The 24,891-nt window shown below is 43.2% G+C and overlaps 1 protein-coding gene across 1 annotated transcript in view; it reads left to right on the forward strand.

Annotated features, from left to right (window-relative positions):
* The first annotated feature begins 1,631 nt into the window (after positions 1-1,631).
* The window catches only part of poldip3 (polymerase (DNA-directed), delta interacting protein 3), a 35,966-nt gene continuing 12,706 nt past the window's right edge, over positions 1,632-24,891 (forward strand). The window contains exons 1-4 of the mRNA XM_059953829.1: positions 1,632-2,219; positions 12,632-13,052; positions 16,790-16,867; positions 18,944-19,063. Coding sequence (XP_059809812.1) covers positions 2,161-2,219; positions 12,632-13,052; positions 16,790-16,867; positions 18,944-19,063 — 678 coding nt within the window. The 5' untranslated portion in view covers positions 1,632-2,160. The remainder of the gene's footprint in view (positions 2,220-12,631; positions 13,053-16,789; positions 16,868-18,943; positions 19,064-24,891) is intronic.

The raw sequence follows: 24,891 nt of genomic DNA on the forward strand, positions 1-24,891 counted from the left end.
GGAAGCCAAACAGATTCATTGTATCTACGTATAATGACAAGAAAGATCATTCATTCATTCAAAATAGGCCCCATATCTCCGAAAGGATGTGTTGTCATCGAAGAAAGTCCAGAGGTTCACGAGGATGATTCCAGGAATGAACGGGTTAACATATGAGGAGTGTTTGGCAGCTTTGGGCCTGTACTCACTGGAATTTAGAAGAGTGCGGCCAGGGCGGGGAGCGAGAATCTCATTGAAACCTACTGAACGTTGAAAGGACTGGATAAGGTGGATGTGGAGAGGATGTTTCATGTGGTGGGGTATCCAGAACTGGAGGGCACAGCCTCAAAACTGAGGGGCAACCCTTTAGAACGGATGCAAGGAGGATTTTTGTTTCTACCTAGAGAGTAGTGAATCTGTGGAATGCTCTGCCACGGACTGTGGTGGAGACCAAGTCTGTGGGTATATTTGAGGTGGAATTTGACTGTTTCCGAATTGGTCATGGCATCAAAGGATATGGAGAAAAGGCAGGTGTGAGGGACTGAGTGGTGATGGAATGGTGGAGCATACTCGATGGGCTGAATGGCCTGATTCTGCTCCCCTCATGACTATCTGAGTCTAAGTCACCATATACGCACCCAAGGCTCATTTTAAGACCTTACGGCAAAGGTCTTATGAATCTTGAGCGAGATATACCAGCTGGTTGAGCGGTGTCACAGCAATAACCTTGCACTCAACATCAGTAAGACCGAAGATCTGATTGTGGATGAGGGAATACACACCAATCCTCATAGAGTAGTGGAGAGAGTGAGCAATTTCTAGTTCCTGGGTGTCAATATCTCTGAAGACAAGGTCGGATGGATTTTTGCATAGTAGGGTTACGGGGGAAAAGGCAGGTGGGTGGAGATGAGTCCATGGCCGGATCTGCCATGATCTTATCAAATGGCGGAGCAGGCTCGACAGGCAAGATGGCCGACTCCTGCTATTATTCCTTGTGTTCTTATGAGGACCTAACCTGGACCCAGCTATAAAGAAAGGAAACTACAGGAGTTTGAGGAGGCTAGATATGTCAAGTTTCTGCAGGCGTACTGTGAACATTCCAACTGGCTGCATCACTGACTGGTATGCACAGGATGAAAGTAAGCTGCAGAGTTAGTCACCTCCCTCATGGGTACTAACCTCCCTACTATCCAAGACATCTTTCAAGGAGCTGCGCCTCAAAAAAGGTGGCATCCATCGTTAAGGTACCCCACCACGCGGGGCATGCCCTTTTCTCACTATTACCGTCAGAAGTCTCAGCGGTTCAGGAACTGCTTCTTCCCCTCTGCCATCCGATTTCCGAATGGACGCTGAACCCACAAACACTGCCTCACTACTTTTTATTCCTGTTTCGGCACTACTTATTTAAGTTAACCATTTAATATACATATATATTTACTGTACCTTACAGTTTTATGTCTATATTATGCATTGCTGCTGCAAAGTTAACAAATGTATGGACACATCCGGGTGATATTAAACCTGATGTACTTTGATAATAGATTTACTTTGAACTTATTCATAAATTACACTGTAGATATCACATATTTCTGTGTTCATCAGACAGTTAATTCAATACATTCTCTGACAGTGCGTCAACACGTTACTCCCTGTTTCCTCTTTAAATTACGCGCCCATGAGGTGTCTGAGAGGCTGTTACCCAAGGCCCAGCCCTTCAGTGTCCGGTGACAGGCAGGACCCCAGTCCATCCCCACCGAGATCTGCATTGGCCGCACCGAAATTCAGTGCATAGCCCTGTTGCCTGCTCGTCGGCATGCGAGGAGACCAACACCTTTCGGGCAGACCGAGTGCCGTCCTGCCCCTTCCAGCAGCACCTAATGTCTGCGCTCCTCTGATCCTCCACCTCGCAGTGGAGGGTCCAGGATAAAGGCCGGGAGCTGGGGGCTGGCCGTCCCCAGTGATTGCATTGATGGTGAGCGACATCGAGGGGCCGTGTCGCCTGTTTAAGTCGCAGCAAGTGTCAGCAGCCGATGGCAGGGTGCGCTCCCGAATCCCACGCCTGACGCCGGGCTGTGATTTCGAAATTTTGATCCGGTTGCGCTTTTACTCCCCGCACCACCCTGAGCCGCGCCGGCCGCCGTGCCCATCCCCCACCGCCCGCCCAGCTCGATCCGTACGGCCATGGCGGACTCCTCGCTGGACGACATCATCCGGAGGCGCGGGCTGCGCGTTAAAGGCAGGTGAGAAGAGTGCGCTGGTGGCCGGGGGAGGGCGAACGGTGGTCTCGGCGCGGGGGCTCGTAGCACCGAGCTCAGCCTCCCCGTCCAGGCCCCATTACAAACTCGTTGGAAACGGAAGTTCACCTCGCGTCGCGCACCGAAGTTTCTACCGCCCCCGGGCTCCCGATTGGCTGCCCAGATGAGAACCGGCGTTGTCATTGGCTATTGTGTTGTCAGTCTTGTCCGTGAGCAAGAATGGTTGTCGTGAGGAGTGCGGGCCCAGGCGGCCTCACTTTGTTATCTCCTTCCCCAACTCTCCCTGGAACGCTCCAGACCCCTTCACTAACCCCCACCCCCGGACTCTTTCACTCTTTCCCCGATCCTCTTAAAGCCTTCTTTCCCGGGCCCCGATCTCATTCTTCCTTTTCCCCAGCAGCCAGAATGAGTTTGTGGCATCCTTTGCCGTTAAATGGCGAATCGGTTGCCTCCGCATTCCAGCTCACTGTTGTAGCTTATCCTCTACAATTGAAACCGCTTCTGCTACTACCCCTGGTGATCCATGGCAAATCTTGCTCATTGCTGAATGTTAGTGTGGCTGTATTGCCAACAACATATTCTGTGGTATCTAGTTCCCGGTCCCCTGCTAATGGCTATCAACTCCTGTATCTTCAGTCTATTCACGTACCTAAAGTCCCATGGTCACTTAGTAAATCCCTTCTGCACCCTTCCTAAAGCTTTTACAACGTGCACATCTTTGGGAGGGAGGAGGAAACTGGAGCACTGCAAGTTCAGAGTTGGACCCAGGCCTCTGGCTTTGGGGGGAGAGCCTTTGCTCTTCGGTTTCCGATCATTGGCAAGACTACTTCTGGATACCGTGCACGTTTTTGATCACCTTACTTTGGAAAATAGGTGGTTAAACAAAGAGTGCAGAGATTTACGAGGAGGTTGCCAGACTAGAAGGCCTGAGTTATGAGGAGTGGTTGGCCAGGCTAGGTCTTTAGTCCTTGGAATGTAAGAACGAGGAGCAACATTATAGAAATGCTTATTATAATGAAGAACACAAGTGGTGGATTGTTACATTTCTTTCCCCAGGATGGGGGGGGGGGTGAAGGTTCTCAAGCTAAGGGGCATCGTTTTTTGGGTGAGAAGGGGAGAGATTTAAAAGGGACTTGAAGGACAGTCTTTTCATGCAGGGGGTGGTTGAGTATATGGAATGAGGTGCCAGAGGAAGTGGTTGAGGCAGGAACAATAAACTTTAAAGGGTACTTGGACAGGGATTGGAAGGATTCGGGTTGAATGCAGGAAATTGGGACCAGCTGGTGTTTACTGTGGTTGGCATGGACTCACTGGGCTGAAGGACCTGTATCTGTATCACTCTAAGTGGAAATGTAGAGCAGCAGTTTCCTAATAATCAGCGGTTTTTAACCTCACCTCATTATGCATTGACTAGTGTCTTGTACAAATCGCCATCCTGTCCTTAGTTGGTCTTTGATTGTCTGGTACCTTGGGCATGCTGTGCTTTCTTCTCATGACTTCTTTAATCCCACTTTGCACTTGGAGTCAGTTGGTTGTGTGGGACTTTGGCAAAGAGTTAGCTTTGTTCACCTCAAACTAAATCAAATGTTATTCCTCTGTATTACCTCAAAAAAACTAATATCAATTGGCCATGCAATTATTCCTTAATTATTCCATGCATTGATTGGTAACACTGTCCCAAATAGATTAATAATTCTGGAATTTTTGTTGACAAAGTGCACTGTAAGAATGTTGTAATCTGACAAGGTTCCTATCAGGCATTAAGAAACAGTTTGAGTTCATGGAGCTCAAGCAAGTCTTGTATTTACGTAAATGGAGCTTGGATCTCCTTCCACATATCCTGTTACTTAGGTTATGTCTTTCCTACGATGAGACACACACTTGTCTTACTATCCTGAGTCCAGATATAAATGGGACATTTCAGAAGGAAGTTATTTTGCAGCAGTCCTGTTCCCAATAGATCATGTTGCAAGGTCCAGAAGAGCAATTGAAATGTTAATGCAGCTCTGGAAAGAGTAGGCAATGACACTGCCTTACAGTAAGGAACAGCAAAAATGGTTTTGGCTCTGGAGATAATATTGCCCAGAGGGTTCTTCAAAAGTCAAGAATGAGGCTCAAAACTTGTGGTTTTATTAGATGTTCGTAACAAAGAAATATCAGTAAATCACAGCAGCAGGTAAACTAACTCTAGTTGTAATCAACTCAATCTAACAAAGATCCTTCCTTGTGTTTTTTCTTTATACTGGAAACTGTTTCAAGCTGGACAGATAAGGGAATTGTCTAATAAGAATAGCCTGTGAGACAACATACAACTTTGATTTGTACAGCCATGGCATTGCAGTTTTATAATAATAATAACTGTTTATAGAACACTCTTCATACAAATGATACGGTTCAAATGCCTTACAATGGAATAAAGTGCAAACATGAAAATAAAATAAAAGGCAATGATATTAGATAAAAGCAAGGACAACTAAATAGATTTTTAACTGGTGTTTAGAAGTGTCAATTGAGTCTGCACCCCTTCCAGTTTTTAAGTATGGAATTCCACAGTTTAGAAGCGTAGTTCAAAAAGGTGACTTGTCAATTATCTTTTGAGGGAGATTGTTTAAGTTTAAAAGACCAGTGGAAGAAGACCTGAGAGCTCCATCAGGAGCAGGATAAATGAAAGTGATTCTGGTCCCAGGGCATTAAGAACTTTAAAGAAAAAACTTGAGGAATTTAAAATCAATTCTAAGAGAGACAGAAAGCCAATGATGAGTGGCTAGTTCCCTCATCCTGGTTTTGGTTAAAAGTCTAGCAGCAGCATACTGAGTGAAGTTTGTCAAGAGATTGCTTTGGAAGGCCAGTAAAAAGTGCATTGCAGTAGTCGAGTCTATTTGATATAAAAGTGTGAGTTGTGGTTTCTCAGTGTCATTACATGACAGAAACGGCCATGCATTACCTTTGCAATATTTCTTAAGTGTAGAAATGCTGCTGTGGTCACTATCTTTATGTGCGATTTAAAATTCAAATCTGAATGAAGGATAACACCCAGGCTAGTTATTTCTGATTTTCCAAGGGGAGCAAAGTTCTCAAGTTTATCAAGAAGTTTATCTCTTTTGGCTTTGGGACCAACCAAAGGAATTTCATAAACACAAGGAATTCTGCTGGAAATCCAAAGCAACATGCACTCTTAAAGGAGAGCATGTACAGGGAGAAGAGACAGCTTCCCTGAGCAACAACAGAATGTACATCATAACTCCTAATAGATTGGTCTCCAAGACAGACAAAAAAGTTTAACTCTAAGATATGTGAACAAAACGATTAAGGGCACTACTAGAGAGGCCAAACCAGTTCTCAACACAATCTAGGAGAATGTTGTGATCAGTTGAGTCTAAGGCAGCATGTAGAATTAGACTGAGACTCTGTTGGATCGGTGCTGAGGCTAAGGTCGCTGACAATTTCCATAAGGGTTGTTTCTGTGCTGTGGTTTGCCCTTAAACCTGACTGAAACTTTTCTAGAGCATTGGTCTCATTCAGAGAGTTGATTCAAAATAACTTTCTTAAGAATCTTGTGCAGGAAGGGAAGATTTGAAGCAGCACACACAAAATGCTGGAGGAACTCAGCAAGTCAGGAGGTATCTATGGAAATGAATAACCGGTCGATGTTGTGGGCCGAGACCCTTGATCGGGACTGAAGGTTTGATAAAGGCCTTAGAGACAAAGGAACTACATATGTACAGAATCAGCTATACTTCAAATTACTGAAAATCCACCAAACATTTGGAGACAAACAAGTGATTATATAAACATATAAGTAAAAGAGAAACAACTCTTTAGATTATAATCAACAAGACTGACTAATGATTAAATTTATGCCTCCCTAAATGCTTAGATCTGTCCTTAAAATGCATTTACAAATTGTCCACCACTGATGTTAGGTTGGTCAATCTCTCCCCTTCTCACAGCACTTTGTATTCGACCATACCTCACCTCACACCCAGAAACCCAAAATCATTTCAAATGAATTGGTGATTCATTTGCACTTTTTCCACCACTTGATGCTCATGATAGTGTTTCCTTTACGTTGGAGAAACTAAACGCAGATTGGGTGATTGCTTTGCAACACACCTTCATTCTGTCTGCAGGAGCGACCCTGAGTTTCCAATTCCCTTTAGTTAGCCATCTCACTCCCACCCTGACCTATCTCCCTTCAACGTTTGTCATTATTCCAACAAGGCTCCATGTAAGCTTAAAGAACAGCATCAATCTTTTTATTTTACTGAATTAAATAATGTTATATAACGTGGTCTGTATTTGAATTTCCCAGTTCTGCTGTAGATCGTCCATCATAATATTCTCTCTGACTAACACTGTCTGGTCTGTTAGGCATTTCTTGCAGCTCTGACCCACACTTCGCAGCTTTTGCATGTGTCTTTATTTTGTTTGTTAATAACTGCCATCATTAATCTAACAATCAGATGAATTGATGAACCGTAATCCTGTTGCATATTTCCTTATCCTATTCAAGTACTTGTCTGGATGCTCCCTAAATGTTGGGAGATTATTTGCCATCACTATCGTTTCAGCCATTGCGTTCCAGACTCCATCTACTTCCTTAAAGCATTCTTCTTCTGATCCTTATAGCGCTTCCTTTGCCCTCCAGCTGGGTGTCGACCACGATGTAGCTGGCCGTATAACACACTGCTGGGTAGAAAATCTTCCCTTAGCTTCCCCCCCCAAACCTCCGACCTCACTTGGGACAGTCTTGCATGGGAATCTTTTTTTTAATACTCGACCCTATGTCCACCTCATAATTTTCAAGGTCTTTCAGCTCACCCTCCTCTACACCAAAGATAAAAACTCTATCCATTGCCTCTTTAGTATGTTTCAATCCAGGCAACATCCTGGCAAATATACTCTGCACACTGTGCAAAATAATGATATATTTCCTGTAGTGCAGTAACAAGAACTGCACACAGTACGCCAGATATGGTCTAACCAATGTTTTATAAATCTTCATGATGTGTCAGTCAATGAAAGCAAGAGTCCCATATGTCCTCTTCACCACCTTTTCCATCCATGATGCCACTTGCAGGGATGTGTGCGTTTTTACCATAAAGTCCCTTTGTTCAGTAACACTGGCTAGGACACTAACATTTGTCAGGATTTAATTCCGTTTGCCTTAGCTCTGTCCCACGTTTTTGCTGATCTTTTCCAAGCTCTAGCTTTAAAGGATCTTGTGTGTAGGGTTGTTTGCCGAGACCGGTGTTTAGGTTGCAAATGTTTCATCACCGTTAATGCGCAATTGAGTGTTGTTTCTGCCAAGTGCTCATGCTTACATTGATCCGACTCTTTGTTCTGATTGGCTGGGTGTCGCACTGACTCCTGGTCTCTGTTGGATCCTGACCAACCAGATAGCTGAGTGATTTTCGCTGGACCATATCCCTGGTTATTTCACAGTTGTAAGCGTTGTTTCCTTGGCCCCAATCCCACAGATGCATAAGTTTGTAAATTGCATCCAGTTCAATATCGAGTCTTCCATTGAGAGCCAAGCTTTTAAGAAGTCGGACCAGTATAAGCACGAGCACTCGACAGAAACAACACTCAATTGCGCACTGATGCTGTCACTCGATTGGTGACAAAAGATTTATGACCTAACCTCTAGTCTCAGCAAACAACCTGAGCTACCAAACTTCCCTTTTATTTCAATATCACCAATTTTTGTATTACCTGCAGATTCACTTATCTTGTACATTCATATCCAAGTCATTAATCCACGTTAAAGGTGCCACCACAAATCCTGTGGCTTTGTGTGTAGTAGGTCATGTCTAACCAATCTTAGAGAGTTTGTTGAGGAAGTTACCAGGAAAGTGGACGAAAGCAAAGCAGTGGATGTTGTCTACGTGGACTTTCGTAAGGCATTTGGCAAAGTCGTGCTGGGAGTTTGGTCAAGAAGGTTCGGTCGCTCGGCATTCAAGATGAGGTAGTAAATTAGATTAGATATTGGTTTTATGGGAGAAGCCAGAGAGTGGTGATAGAAGGTTGCCTCTCGGACTGGAGGCCTGTGGCTAGTGGAGTGCTGCAGAGATCAGTGCTGGGTCCTTTGCTGTTTATCATCTAGATCATTGATATAGAAGACAATTTGGTTAATTGGATCAGCAAATTTGCGGGTGACACCAAGATTGAGGGTGTAGTGGACAGCGAGGAAGGCTATCATGGCTGCAGAGGGATCTGCATCAGTTGGGAAAATGGGCTGAAAAATAGCAGATGGAATTTGATGCAAGTGGGTGCAAGGTTTTGCACTTTGGTAGGACCAACCAGGTTAAGTCTTTTGCATTGAACGGTAGGGCACTGAGGACTGTGGTAGAACAAAGGGATCGAGGAATACAGGACCATAATTCATTAAAAGTGGTGTCACAGGTAAATAGGATCGTAAAGAAAGCTCCTGGTGTATTGATCTTCATAAATCAATGTGTTGATGTTATGTTGAACTTCTGTAAGATGTTGTTGAGGCCTAATTGTGTGCAGTTTTGAACACCTACCTACAGGAAAGATGTAAACAAGATTGAAATAGTACAGAGAAAATCTATGAGGATATTGCCGGGTCTGGAGGGCCTGAGGCAGACTCTGCCAGAGACCCGACCACTGTATAAGGAAAGATTCGATACGTTAGGACTGTATTCTTTAGAACATGGAAAATTGAGAGGAGATTTGATAGAGGGATACAAAATTATGAGGGGTATAGATATTGTAAATGAAAGCAGACTTTTTCCACTGAGATTGGGTTAGGCTGCAACCAGAGGTCATGTCTTAAGGGTAAAAGGTGAGAAGTTTAAGGGGAACATGAGGGTCATGAGAGTGTGGAATGAGCTGCCAGCACAAGTGGTGCATGCGAGCTCGATTTCAACGTTTAAGTGAAGTTTGGATATTTTGGGTATGGAGGACTATGGTCCTGGTGCAGGTCAATGGGAGTAGGCAGTCTAAATGGTGTTGGCATGGACTAGATGGGCCGATAGGCCTGTTTCTGTGCTGTACTTTTCTATGACTCCATGACTTTAAAGTCCATCTCTGACAACATCTGCCATACTCTCCTCATTAGTAGCTTAATTATCCCCTCAATAAATTCAAAATTGTTAGACAAGCTTTCCCTTGAACTAATTGTTCTCTGTCCTTCTGAGTGAAGGTAAATCCTGTTCGTCTGTTATTTTCCAATAATATCTTACCACAGGTATGAACATCACTGGCCTGTAGTTATGTGATGTATCCCTATTGTCCTTTATGAATAAAAGAACACTATTTTCTGCCCTCAGTCATCAGGTACTTCCTTTGTGGCAAAAGAAGATGCAAAAATGTCCATAGGGGCTCAGCAGTCACCTTCCTTGCTTCCCATAGTCTGGACTTCACCTCATCAGGCCCTGGATATCTGTTCACTTTTATGCATCCCAAGACATCGAGCACGTCCTCCTTCCTGATGCGAACATGCTTCGGAACATTACTGTTCCTGTCCCTGAACTCTGTTTTATTCTGTCTTGGGTAAATGCAGAAAAATAGTATTCATTTAGCACCTCATAAACACAAGCAGATACTGGAAATCTTGAGCAATACACACAAAATGCTGGATTTAGACCAAGTGGCAAATGACTAGCGATACATTTCAAAGTCAGGACATGTTCAGTTTGGAGGGGAACAAGTACTTGCTTTCCCTATTCATCTTGATGGTAGAGGCTTGGGTAGCTGTGTTAGAGTAGCCTGGACAAGTAACTATGGTGGATTTTGTAGCTGGTTCACAGTGCAGCAACTGAGTGCCAGTGCTGGAGGGAATGAATGTTCAGGGTGGTGACTGGAGATTTGTAAAGTTCTTGATGGTGTCAAGCTGTATTTGGTCACATTCCTGCCTTGCCTTCGGCTATCTTGAGGAACCTCTGGAGTGTTCATAGCCATGAACTTTGTGTTCCTGTTAAGTTTCTAGTCAGAAGTGAACTCTACCCCTCCCTCCTCCCATCTCGCCCCAACGTATCTGTGGTGGGGACCTAGCAATGGCAATGCCATTGATGTCAAGGATAAGGAGTTAGATACTCACTTGTTGGAGATGGAGCCGAATATTTTTGGTGAAATCTGGGCATTGACGAACAGGGTATTGATGAGTAAGTGCTGCTTAACAGCGTTGTTGGCAACAGCTTCCTTTACTAATGGTGGGGATTTGGCAGTTATCAGTTCTGCCTTCTGTGAATGAGACATACTTGGACAATTTCCATGTGGAGGAGATACCACCATTGTAACTATACTAGAGCTGATCGGCAAGAGGCACAGAAAATCTGGAGTGCAGACATTCTTATACCACAGCCCTTAATGCTCCTAGTACTGTCAGCCGTTTCTTGATTTCATGTAACGAATCAAGTTAACTTTCTCACACACACCCTGGGCTTTATCTTGTCCTGTATATTTTTTAACCCCCTCTTTCTATTATTAGCATTATCAGCTACAGGCATTACAGTAGTATAGTGATTAGCATGACACTATTACAGCACAGGCGTCGGACTTCAATTCTGAAATCACCTGTTTGTATGTCTTCCCCATGAATGCAGGGGTCCCACATGGTTAGTAGGTTAATTGGTCATTGTAATTAGGCTAGGGTTAAATGGTAGGATGCTGGAGACGCGGCTCAGAGACCTGCTTCTCTAACTAAAATAAAATAAAAATGGATAAACGTACTTTTCTTCCTTCCATGCTTCCTCTGCTTTAACTCTACACTGCCTTCAATTAGCTTTCTCGAACCCACTTCTAATCATATTGGAGCATGGTAACTTTAACTCTGCCCTATATTTGTTCTTTTCCAAAACTGATAACTGGATTATGAATGTTGCCTCAAATACCGTGGCTTCACCACCCTATCCCCTTGCCCAGCTTTATTCCCTAAAACTAAATCAGGTACTGATCCATCCTTCGTGATCTTACAGAAAAAATTTAATCATTGTACTGTATGTACTTGAGTTCTGCACCTCCAAATCCATATGACTGTTGGACTCTGCACTCTTGTTGCTCATGACAACAATTACATTACAGTCACAATGCCCTGCCCCTATGCTCATTTGGCCCATCCTGGACCCTGTGTATTGATCCTTTTGGCTCTATCCTTGTATAATGCACCGTTCTTTCCTCAACTTTCTATTCACACTTCCTCAAATGATATAGCTTGCCCTGAATTTTGAAAGATACTTTCCCCCCAGTGTGCACCATACTGATTGTTTCCAAACCCTGGACCCTGAAAGCCACACTCTCTTCACCATCTTACTCCAACCTTCCTGTGCATCCTGCTGTACTCAAGTTATCCCAGATGCTGCCTGTACCTTGAACAGTCCACCTGTATATATAAAAAACAATAGACTCTTAGAGCAATACAGTGTAGATACGGCCCCTTTGCTTCAATCAGTCCATGCAAAGCACATTGTCTACTCAGCTAGTCAATCCCATTTCCTGCATTCCATTGCAAGAGCTTCTTAGGTGATATCTTAACCACTTCCTCTGGCAGCTCATTCCATACTCTGAGCACCCCTTGTGTTTATTTTTTTTAAATTGCCCTTCATGTCCCTTTTTAAATATTGCCCTTCTTCCCCTTAACGTATGTCCCCTAGTTTTGGACTTCCCTACCCTTGGTTAAAAAGGCGGTAGTATATCAATTAAGTTGCCTGACTGCTGTCCAGGTTCCCAAACCACCGGTGTAGAGATCAGATCCTACTAAAGCAGATGTGGAACTTAATTCAGGTAATCCGTTATGTTTGGGATCAAAGGTTAGTAAGAGAAATAGTGACCATATTGTTTTTAAAAGATCTGTTTCACTAATGTTGTTTAGAGAAGAAAATCTGTTGTTTGTATAACAGTGTGTGCTTCCAGCCCAGCATGGCAGTTACCGGTTCCACATAATGACAGTTGGGGGTGACCAGTAGCCAGCAGAATCTATGTCCCATGAATACATAAATAAACACAGAACCCAAGCCCAGATATGGTCCGTACCCTACCTGTACCTCTCTCACCTACGCATAGCACACTCCTGGTGGGCTGTATGTGATACTTATCCTCCCACCTGCACCCAGTGCCACCTCTGTCAGATCTAGTGTAAATGTTCATCTCTGTGAAATCACTACAGCAGAGCATAGTGCTCACCCCTCTTGGTACCCAGAGCAATGGCATGTTCAAGCTGGGATAACTGTCCTAAACGAGTGTTCCTGGCTGGTGACATGTCCCCAGTCTGACTGGCCTGAAATATTAACTGTTTCTGTCTCCACATGTGCTGCCTGACCTTGGTGTTTCTAAATTTACTTCAGGTTTCCAGCCTCTGCAGTATTTTGCTTGCAGCATTGTTCAATTTGTGCTTGACTCGGAATGGTTCATTTGTGCTTCTTATATTGTTTCAGACCGCTATCGAGTCCCAGGCCCGTTGTTGGTGGTGTTAAGTCGCGGATTGGAGATCAGTTTGTAAACTTAAGCACAAGCTGGCCAGCCAGCAGCTTTCAGAGGACTTTTGATGCCCGGCAGAAGATTGGCATCACAGATGCCCGGCAGCGGTTAACCATGAGAGACGCTCGCGATCGCTTGGGACAGAAGGACATGCGCTCAAAAATAACCGGGGGCACCCCAAAGGTTCTTGACGCCCGTGAAATGATCAATTCAAGGAAAAACCAGGATGCGAGTGAAAAGGGGCTGGCAGTGAAGAAGGTTTTGGATGCTCGGGAGCGACTGAGTGCCCGGAGAAGTGCTCCAGCAGTGGCCACTGCTCCAGCCTCAGGAACCATCAACACGGGAGGAAGGATAACCAAAACAATCCAAGTACCACAGGTTGAAACTTTTAACCTACAGCCTCAGAATATTTGGCACTGAAAAGCTCATAAATTGACATTTATTTACAGGGGTGCTGGTGTCTGGCGTTCCAGTCACTATGTAGCTGCCATTAGCCTAGTCACCAGTATTAATGTAATGTCCAGGTCAAGGTATAAAACAAACAGCATTTGTGAGCAGAACTGCTCTGTGCCAACACTGCATGCTGTGCTTTTCCACTCTGTTTTTGCTGGAATTAATTTTACAAAGCATTCATCTGTAAAATGTTTTTAACAGTTAAGCTGACAAATGTGAAGTGCTGTCCAGATACTTAATGGTTTTAGGCGACTGGACAACACGCAGAACAAACATGGGCAAGGAAATGTCCTTCTGGTCCTCACTTGTCATCTCTCAGATGATGAATCAGGGCTCTTCCTTGTTGAAGTAGTACTGTGGGCAAAAGCAAGGTTGTAATGTTGAGGCTTTGTAAGGCACCGGTGAGCCTTCACTTGGAATATTGTGAGCTGTTTTGGCCCCTTTATCTAAGAAAGGATCTGCTGACGTTGGTAAGGTTTCGGAGCAGGTTCAGGAAGATGATTCAGGGATTGAAAGGCTAATTGTATGAGGAACATTTGATGGCTCTGAGCCACTGGAATTCAAGAGAATCGGGGGGGGGGGGGGGGTGATCTCATTGAAACCTATCAAACGTTGAAAGGCCTAGATAGATTGGACATGCAGAGAAGGTTTCTTGTGGTGGGGAACTCTTAAATCCAGAGGATACAGCCTCAGAATAGGGAGACCTATTTAGAACGGAGATGGGGAGGAATTTCTTGAGCTAGAGACTGGTGAATGTGGGAATTTGTTGTCACAGGCAGCTGTGGAGGCCAAGCCATTGGGTATATTTAAGGCAGGGGTAGATAGATTCTTGATTGGTCAGGGCATGAAGGGATATGGGGAGAAGGCAGGAGATTGGGGCTGAGAGGAAAAATGGATCAGCCATGATGAGACGATCAAGTGGTCTCCATTTGCTAAAGTGAATGCAGCTTCTACAGTCATGAAGCTTGAATCATCAGGGACCAAGCAACCCACCTGACTGAAACCCCTGTACCACCCTTCTCCATGACTGCACCATCAACAAAATACATTGCAATTACTTCCCAGGAAACTCCATTAGCACCTCCCGAAACCGTGATATCTGCCATCAAGAAAGTCGAGGGGCAGTAGATGCATGCAAACAACCCCTGAGTCACATTATTATGATTCAGCTAAGTTTTCATTGTTCACTGAGTACCTTCACTGGAGGAACTGTAGCGAGATATGCTGGCCTTATCTGGAACACCAGCATCCTGAAAAATGCTTAAAAGGCATTTCTCTATCTCTTTTAAAAAGCCATATGTCTGGATATGAAAGGAGAAACTGCAGCATTTTCCACTGCTAATTTGGGGTTGATACTAAGAGTAACAACTTAGCTGATGGCATATTGAGTTTGCTGCGACAGTCAGTGTTTTGGAAAAATGTGGATTTATATGACAATAACAATTTGGATATGGAAGCTGATGGGGAACAGTGGTTATAGAGTCACAGAGAATATGATTCCTTCAATCTACTTATACAGGAGTTTGCAAAGTACCATCATTTAGGGTGGAAAGTGTTGTGTTCTGTTCAGCTAGGTCTTCTAATATAAGTAACAAACTGTAGCAAATTCATGTTATTACTTGCAAGGGCAAGTCTACCTTGTCGTTGTTAGGGTAGTTTCAATCTTACTGCAAAAAACAAACCATATTTATACTTTTATGGAGATCAGTGATTCATCAGCTTCAAGTCTTTAAGGTCGTTCCATCTCATAATGGTATTCCTTCTTTATCTGCATCCGCCGATTCTGCCTTTAATCAGTCCATTTATCTCTTGAGCTTCTTCCTCTCTTGACAGCTGTGTCCTGTTTTTCTCTGTTGTCAAAATACTACCTGCCATAAACACACACCCCCTGCTATAAAATGTACAAACACTTATTGTAAGCCTCCATCAAACCAACCAACAAATTTGCAAAGCACGCCGGGATCTCACAGGTTCCATTTTGTCACATTATAAATTTATAACTTTTGTAAAATGTAAAGACTTCAGGGTTACAACTATATTTCCATAAAAGAGGAAACAGTAAATGGGTATTGAGTAAACATCCAGTGGAGATTTGATTCAGTCTTCCTAATGGTGATCAAGTTAAGAGCCGATAATGAACAGATTTGACAGAGTGGATATGAAGCGGTCTTCCCTTTCCTAAAGAAGTTCAGAACAAAGGTATAGATATTAGAACATGAACTACAACAAAAAAGTGTTCTTTACAGGAGGAAGAGGATGTAGGTGCACTGCTCTTGAAGCTTCAGAGATGCCGGAGATGTGTTTAGAAAGGAAAAAGGAAATAATGCTGGAGTTAAAGAGTTAATAACTTGGAGAGGTTACAGAGGAGGTTCACCAGGGTGTTGCCTGGATTGCAGGATTTTAGTTATAAGGAGAGATTGGGTTGTCTTGTTTTCTCTGGAGTGAAGGAGGCTGAGGGGTGACCTGATAGAAGTGTGTGTAATTATGGTGTCAAAAACAAGAGGGCTTTGGTTTAAGGTGAGAGGGAGGGGATTGAAAGGGAATCTCAGGGGGAAGTTTTTTAACACAGGGTGGTTGATATCTCGCATGCACAGCCAGAGAAGGTGATGGAATCAGATATAATCTCTACATTTAAGAGGTATTTAGACAGACATTTGAATAGGTATGACTTGAGGGCAAATGGAATTGGTATCAGTAGATATATTAGTTGCAATGGACATGGTGGTCTGGAGGACTCCATGACCAAACTGTTTGAAGTTCTGTAATCCATTAATTCACAACCACAGGCTCACAGAGAAGTACAGCACAGAAACAGGCCTTTTGGACTCTCGAGCCAATGCTGAGACATTTAAGCTGCCTACTTCCATTGACCTGCACCAGGACCGTAGCCCTCCATACACCTACCATCCACATACCTATCCAAACTTTTCTTAAACATTGAAATCGAGCTCGCATGCACCACTTGCGCAGCAGCTCATTCCATCCTCACAATCCTCTGAATGAAGAAGTCTCCCCTCATGCCCTCCTTAAAGTTATTTTTACGCAAAGAGTGGTGAGTATGTGGAATGGGCTACTGGCGATGGTGGTGAATGCGGATATGATAAGGACTTTTAAGAGACTCCTGGATAGGTACAGGGGGCTCAGAAAAATAGAGGGCTATGGGTGACCCTAGGTAATTTCTAAGGTAAGGACGTGTTCGGCACAGCTTTGTGGGCCAAGGGCCTGTATTGTGCTGTAGATTTTCTATATCTAAACTTCACCTTTCACCCTTAACCTATGACCTCTAGTTGTCATCCCAACCAACCTCAGTGGAAAAAGTGTACTTGCACTTACCCTATCTATACCTCTCATAGGTTTGTATACCTCTATCAAATGTCCTCTGAATCTTCTACCTTCCAAGGAATAAAGTCCTAACCTATTTGACCTTTCCTTATCATCAATTCATTAAAATATGAGCTGGTAATTTGTGACAACTTGTCACATGTAATTTGGTCATCATCTCTGACACTTTAGATTAAAATTCAGAAAGTAATTAGCTGTTAAATACTTGAAACTTTTGGTTTATAAATGTGTTTAACTTCTCTGTGGTGTCTCAGGTCAGCGACATTCAGCTGGTCTTAAACTTAACCTATTGATGTGGGTGTTTTCATTCCCATTCACAGAAGAAGTCTTCTGCTCCCGTGTTGTCACATCCCTTGGGAATGCAGATTAATGTGGTGAATGATCAAAGCCCTGGCCAGGTGAGTTCTGTGTGACTTTGCAACACCACAGACATTTTGGCAGGAAAGGAAGAGATGGTATCTTCAGTCCCTCCTCTGCGTCGTCTTTACTTACCATGTAGCAAAAACCCTACTTCAACAACATATTGTGCTTACTCGTACATGTCACACTGGAATGCAGTGCAGAGGTGTACAGGGATTGAGAAACAGTATGACTGAGTTGGTTTATTGCTGCACTGTACTGAAATGCACTTCGCCACCACCAGTATTTGCCCAGCAGATACTAAGTTGTCAAGCTGCTTCTCCAGTATTTAGTGCCAGGTGCCCAGAAATGTTCACCTGAGCAAATATTCCCCATTGGAAAATGGGTTCTCTAACTCCATCCATTTCCGTGTCACGGGTGTAAAACTGAACCAGGCTATTGGCAACCTCGGATTCATATTTGATGCTAATTGAGCTTGGGATTGCAAAGAGCTTTGGCTGTCTCGCTTGCTTCTGTCTCTCTGGGTAATCCCAGATTGCCTCAATGATGTTGAGATTGGGGTCTGTCCAGGCCATACCATCTGAAACCCCATAAAAGATCTAGGTTGCCTAAGGCTTTTGCACAGTTCTGTGTAACATTGGGGAACAGTAGCAATGGTTGAAGTTACATTACTGTCCATTCTAGTGTTTTGGAACAACGGTTTCGTTTTCATCTGACTTTGAAAATGTTAGAGACAAAAGGAGGATAGTAATGTTGCATTTATACAGCTTTCAGGTTAGACCAGGGGTGGGCAAACTTTTTGACTTGTGGGCCACAAAGGGTTCTAAAATTTGACAGGGGGGCCGGACCAGGAGCAGATGGACGGAGTGTTTTGGTAATACACCTCATAAGGGAAAATAAAATATCAGGGGATATGTAGAAAATATGTGCTTTAATTTCAATTGAAAATGAACAAATGCATTACAACAAAATATCTGTCTTTGAAGTCCCATGGTATTTTGCTATTTATTGAAATGACGTTTAAAACACTGAAAATTAAATGAATAAAATACAGCTTTTTTAATAGTAACAGTTATTATTTTAAAGCACTGAAAATTCTGTTATCCTTCAAGATATTATCATCATCACTCTCCTCCTGACGGTAGGAGATGCAGGTCTACTTGTCCTGCTCCTTCTTATTCAATTGTCCCCTGTGCCAAAACTCAACAACGACCAGCACAAGGTCAGAACAGTGACAGCGCGCCAGTATGCGGAGCACGTTATTTGATCTGGAGCGCATTTTTTTATTTTGAGAACGTACGTGCACCTGCGCACTACTCATGTCCATCACTTAATAGAAATGACATGTAACATGTAAGGCTTATTGAAAAAAATATTTTCAAATGCATTTTTTACATAACACAACGAGGAAACTTATTTTTAATTTCGGTGGGAACAGTGTTGTTGGTCTCCCTTTTTAGCCAGCACATCAAAGTCTGGATTTAGTTTTGTTGTGGCGATTCTCAGGATGGATCTGAGGTGTTGGTCAGTTAACTTGGATCTGTGGCTGGCTTTGTTGATGTTCATGGCGCTGAACATCTGTTCACACAAATAGGTCGAGCCGAACAAAGAGTAAAGCGCAAATGTGGAGTAATACGCTGCACCTCAACAAAGGTCAATGTATATAGAGTGCGTCATCTATTGGGAAAACGCTAGAATTGCGGGGAAAAAACGTTAACAAGGTTTATTAATATAATTTCATGAAGTTCTGCGGGCTGGATTAAAAAGCTTAACGGGCCACATATGGCCCCCGGGCCGTAGTTTGCCCATGCCTGGGTTAGACCATACTTAACTATAAATGGTTCAAGACACCACACCAAGGTAAGGGTAAATTAGGCTTGGAGTCACTATAGCAATGAGATTATCCCAGATTCCAAAAGGAGGAAAGATTACACAAACTTGGGTTACCTTCCTTAATATGAAGAGATACAGGGTAAAAAAAAAGATAGGGAGTTATAATATGGAACAGCAATGAATTGCCGAACAGGCTTACAGTTTGTATGTGAAGCATTTGGTAGTGGCCTGGATTCAGAAAAAACTCTGTGAAGCAGTCTTAACTGTACTCTTCATCTCAGGTTATTGATGAAGAGGATATTGAAGAGGAGGAGGAAGACCATATTCTACGTTCAATCCCCATGGCAAACAAAACCATGAAAGTCACCACTACAGTTGCAAACAACTTCACTCAAAAACGGGTGAGAGTTTATACTTTGTTCTTCAGGGTGTCTGAAGTTTCCATGAGGTTTGTTATAGAAGAATAACGTGACTTTCTGGGTTAGAGTTTTGTGCTTTTAAGGTCATGCAGATTAATGAAGGTGTTCAAAATTAGGAAGGGTTTTGATAGAATCCAAGTTGGCACAATGAGCCAAATGGCCACCTTCCAGTTCTGTGTGATCTGTGATGAGGGTAAGTTGCTAGAGGATCAGGAAGCATAAGAAGATAAGAAATAGGAGCAGGAGTTGGCTATCTGGCCCCTCGATCCTGCTGTGCCATTCAATAAGATTATGGCTGATCTGGCCACCTACCTACCTGCTTTTCCCCATAACCCTTAATTCCCCTACTAATCAAATATCCATCCAACCTTGTCATAAATATATTTACTGAGTAGCCTCCACTGCTTCATTGGGCAGAGAATTCCACAGATTCACCACTCTCTGGGAAAAGCAGTTCCTACTCATCTCTGTCCTAAATCTACTCCCCCGAATCTCTCCTAGTTCTAGTCAAACCTACCAGTGGAAACAACCTTCCTGCTTCTTATCTTATTTATCCCTTTCATAATTTTATATGTTTTTCATTCTTCTGAATTCCAGCAAGTACAGTCCCAGGCAACTCAATCTCTCCTCATTGTCTAACCCTCTTATCTCTGGAATTAACTTGGTGAACCTCCTCTGCACCACCTTCAAAGCCAATATATCGGTCTTCATGTAAGGAGACCAGAACTGCATGCATTACTCCAGATGTGACCTCACCAGTACCCTGTACAGTTGCAGCATAACCTCTCTGCTCTTAAATTCAATTCCTCTAGCAATGAAGGCCAATGTTCCATTTGCCTTCTTGATAGCCTGCTGTACCACAAAAAGCGACCTTTTGTGATTCATGCACAAGCACTCCCAAATCCCCCTGCGCAGCAGCATGATACAAGTTTTTTTCCATTTAAATAATAATCTACTCTTTCATTTTTCCTCCCAAGTGGATGACCTCGCATTTACCAACATTGTAATGCATCTGCCAGGCCCTTGCCCACTCACTTAACTTATCCATATCTCTCTGTATCTTTGCACAATTTGCTTTTCCACTCAGTTTAGTATCATCAGCAAGCTTAGATACACTACACTCGGTCCCCTTTTCCAGATCGTTAATGTATATCATGACAGTTGCGGGCCCAGCACCGCTCACCACTGATGCCAACCAGAGAATCACCCATGTATTCCAACTCTCTGCTTTCTATTAGTTAACCAATCCTCTACCATGCTAACTCATCACCCTCACCTCTATGCATACTTATCTTATGGATAAGTCTTTTATGTGGCACCTTATCAAATGCCTTCTGGAAATTAACAGACAAAGGAGTTTCTGTTTGTGTAGGATTAGGATGAAAGAAAAGGATATTTTTTACTCATCAGTTGGTGATCTGGAATGCTCTGCCTAAACACATTCAACGTTCAAAGTAAATTTTATTATCAAAGTTTTAGATTAGATTAGATTCAACTTTATTGTCATTGTGCCGAGTACAGATACAAAGCCAAATAAAATGCAGTTAGTATCTAACCAGAAATGCAAAGAATAGTGTTATTTACAAAATAACATGTATACGTGTAAGTACATGTATATCACCATAAGCAGCTCTGAGATTCATTTTCTTGTGGGCATACTCAATAGATCCATAGAATAAAACCCATAACAGAATCAATGACATACCATCCAACTTGGGCATTCAACTGAGTTCAGAAGACAAAAAAACTGTCCAAATGCAAAAAGATGAAATATTAGTAACAAATAACTAAGCAATAAATTTCAAGAACATGTGATGACGAGTCCCTGAAAGTGAGTCCATTGGTTGTGGGAACATTTTGGTGATGATAATAACTTAGAAACAAAGAACTAGAAAAAGTTGCAGGGCTCTGGGGATTGGGACTGAACCGGGCAGCTCATTTGAAGGACCTGAAGACCTTTGCCTGTGCTGGTTTACTGCAGCAGACAGATGTTCTTCCCTGCATGGAAAAGGGTACTCAGTGGATGCTCACAAACGGGACAGGTATGGATTCTTGCAGAAGTTGTAGCATTTCTCATGAATGGGGAGGAGTGCATTTCTTGGATGTGGGTTTACTGGCAAAGCAGCATGTTCGGTGATGACCATAGTTTGTTCTCCAGTGGCCCATGATTTAGTGTCTATTATCACATGTTTTTTCCCACCCTGCTCCCGCTCATCAATCATTCATTGATTTCAAAGATGAAACATTGTAGAAACTGGAAATAAAACTGCAAATTCTGGAAGAACCTAGAACAGACCACATCCTTTTACATCGCACCATGCAAGTCCTACCCTAGTTTGTCCTCCCAAAGTGCCACACTTCACAACTGCCTGCATTAAATTCCATCTGCCATTTTTCAGCTGGTTCAGGTCGCGGACTGTAAGTTTTGATAGTCTTTTTCGCTGTCCACTGCACCCCCAATCTAGGTGTCATCTATAGATTTGTTGATCCAGTTTACTACATTATCATCCAGATTACTGATAGAGATTACAAACAACAATCCCTGCGCCACATCACCAGTAACAGGTCTCCAGTCAGAGAGGCAACCATCTACTATCACTCTGGCTTCTCCAATGAAGCGTGTCTAAGCTAATTTACTAATTTATCCTGAATGCCAAGTGACTGAACCTTCTTGAACAATCTCCCATGTGGGACATTGTCAAAGGCCTTGCTGAAGTCCATACCTCTGCTCAGGCCCCTGCAATTTCTGAACTAACCTCCCTCAAGGTCCAAGGGAACACCCTTGGGAATTTATCCAGCCTAATTTGCCTCACCTCTACAGATGCAAACAATCCATCTAAGATCTCTTTCAGCTCCATGCACAGAACCTCCTGTCTGTTCCCCTCACCATTGAAATCCCTATCACTACAGTTCGCCTCTTCCTCCCCCTTTGAGCTACACATGGATTCGTCCGTGGTCTGGATCTGAGTGGATCTGGCCAAATTTGATCTTGGTAACAGTAAGCAAGTTATTGCAGAATAAGTGCTGCTTCATCGCAGTGTAGCTGACACCTTCCATTACTTTGCCATTGATAGAAAGCAAACGAATTCGGCTTTAATTAGCTGAATTGCATACATCCTGCTTTTTGTGAAGAGGATGTAATTGGGCATTTTTCTGGAACGTTAGGTTGATACGTCCTTTCGAATTGTACTGGAATAGCTAAGCTACAAGTACAGCAAATTTTGTGACATAGGTCTCCAATACTACGGCTGGGATGTTGGTTGCTGTCTGGTCCTGTAAGACTTGTTGCAAATCCAGTGCTCTTGTCAGTTTTTTGACTTCATTTAGACTGAATCAAGTTAACTAAGGACTGCCTTTTGTGGTAGTGGGGAGCTCTCAGATCAGGCTGAGCGTAGTTGTGAATGTTTCAGCCTTCTCCCCACTATTGCTGAGGATGGGGATTCTTGCACAGCCAGCTCCATCGTGGGCACTAGTCTCGCCACCATCGAGGACATCTTCAGAGGACGATGAATCAAGAAGGTGGCATCCTTCATTAAGGACCTTTGCCATCCAGGACATGCCCTGGATACATCCCAGTCCATCACAGGCAAAGCCCTTGCCACCGTTGAGCACACCTATAAGAAACGCTGCCACATGAAAGTAGCATCCATCATCAACGATCCCCACCATCCAGCTCATGTTCTCTTCTCACTGTGGCCATAAAGAAGGAGTTACAGGAGCCATAGGTCCCACATCACCAGATTCAGGAACAGTTATTACCCTTCACCATCAGGCTCTTGAATGAGCTTGGTTAATCTCAAGTCTGAACTGATTCTTCAACATATGGACTCATTTTCACTCTACAACTCATGTTCTCAGTATAATTTTTTCATTTATTTATTATCTTGTATTTACATAGTTTGTCTTTTCCACTTAGATTGTTTGTCAGTCTTTGTGTGTAGCTTTCTATTGTATCTGTACTGTAAATGCCTGCAAGAAAATGAATGTCAGGGTTGGATATGGTGACATATTCGTACTTTGATTATAAATTTACTTTGAGCTTCAAAACAATTTGCTAACATCAGAGGGGAGGTACAGTTACCTGAAGACGCACTCTCCACGTGTCAGGAACAGCTTCTCCCCCTCTGCCATCAGATTTATGAACGGACCATAAACACTACCTCATGTTTTTCTCTATTTTTGCATTACCTATTTTTAAATATTTCTCATTATAACTTACTTGTTACGTGTTGCACTGTACTGCTGCCACAAAACAACAGGTTTCGTCACGTGTGTCACCGATAGTAAATCTGAATCTGTTTCTGATTCTGAACTGCCCTCTCCTGTTAATTGTCTTCTACCACTCACAGCTGGATCTAATGGGACTGCAGAGCTTTGATCTGAACTATTGATTAGGAGATTACTGCTTTTCCTTGTTCAGCGCATGTGTTAAGTCCTGCAGATTCACTAACCTTGCACCTTGTGTCTTTCTGTGCTTCTTCCTGCTGTGCCACCTCTCCACACTATGTTTGGGTAGACCGCCTCAGTGTGGATGCGAGAATGCTAATCAGGAAATACTGCTGCATGTAAACCTTCTGACTCAGCTGGAAGCTGTGATCTTCCACATTCCTGCCAGCAGGGCTTTTGATATCGCTGCACTATGCGCATTAATGTACCAGTGACTTGAGTTCAATTCTCTACGTTCTCCCCATAACCACTTGGGTCTCATCTGGGTGCTCCGGTTTCCTCCCACAGTCCAAAGATATCCCGGTTGGTAGGTTAATTGTTCTGTGATTAAACTGGGATTAAATTAGGATCTGCTGGGCAGCATGGCTCAAAGAACCAGAAGAGTCTATTCTGTGCTCTATCTCAATAAATAAATCAAACAATCCCACCCTAGCAGGGAATTTGCCCATTGTAAGCCATTCTAACCTACATGTTCTAAATATCTTTGATCCGGTGCACCCAGCATTGATATTTGCCAGCTCTGACCCACCCCACCCAACAGAATGTTTGCAGCTCTGCAGAATCCATGGATCTCTGCCCCATTACAGTCCTTGGGAAATTTGCCGTCTCTGGTCCTTCCACCTGACCTTTGTACTTTTACAGGGCCCATTACAGTAGTGCTGCTGTGTTGTCAGGAGCAATAAATCAGGGGTCCAAGTCAGTCCCATGTGATTTGATCTGAAAATGTATAGGAGAAATGATTTAAAGTTACGGATTGTAAAGTGACAATGCAATGGAAGATGATTACTAAACGCAGAAAATGTGAGTAGAATGTGCTCACTGAACAGGCACAGCAGGACCATCATCATTAGAAGGATTTATTATGTGAGATTTGGGCGGCAGGGTGAAGATACGTTTCTGCCAAAGGAGGTGTAATGCGTTTCTTCCCTCCGCTAACCTGCAGGTCACTCTTGGGCAAGGTGTAGCACCTGCTTAACCCCCCCCCCCCACCCCTGGATCAGGGTCACATAAAGCCATGGGAGCAGGTGGTGGACACATGTGCAGCTGGTGCATATTTCAAGTCCACTGACAACAGGAAGACATTCTCTGAAGAGTATTGACAGTGGCTGGGGTCACCTGTCTAGTGAGGACACTGCCTAGAAGGCAATGGCAAACCACTTCTGTAGAAAAATTTACCAAGAACAATCATGGTCAGGACCATGATCACCCACGTCATACGACACGGCACTGAATAAATGAATTATGTAAGATAGGTTCTTAACTGCTCAGAGATTTTAGTTATATTGATATGGGTTGTATTTCAAATCTGAGACCTGATGTTCAGTATTAAAGTGTCATAACTGTCCAAAGAATCATCTAGTCAT

The sequence above is a fragment of the Hypanus sabinus genome, chromosome 29 (assembly GCF_030144855.1).
Source record: "Hypanus sabinus isolate sHypSab1 chromosome 29, sHypSab1.hap1, whole genome shotgun sequence".
NCBI classification, from domain to species: Eukaryota; Metazoa; Chordata; class Chondrichthyes; order Myliobatiformes; family Dasyatidae; genus Hypanus; species Hypanus sabinus.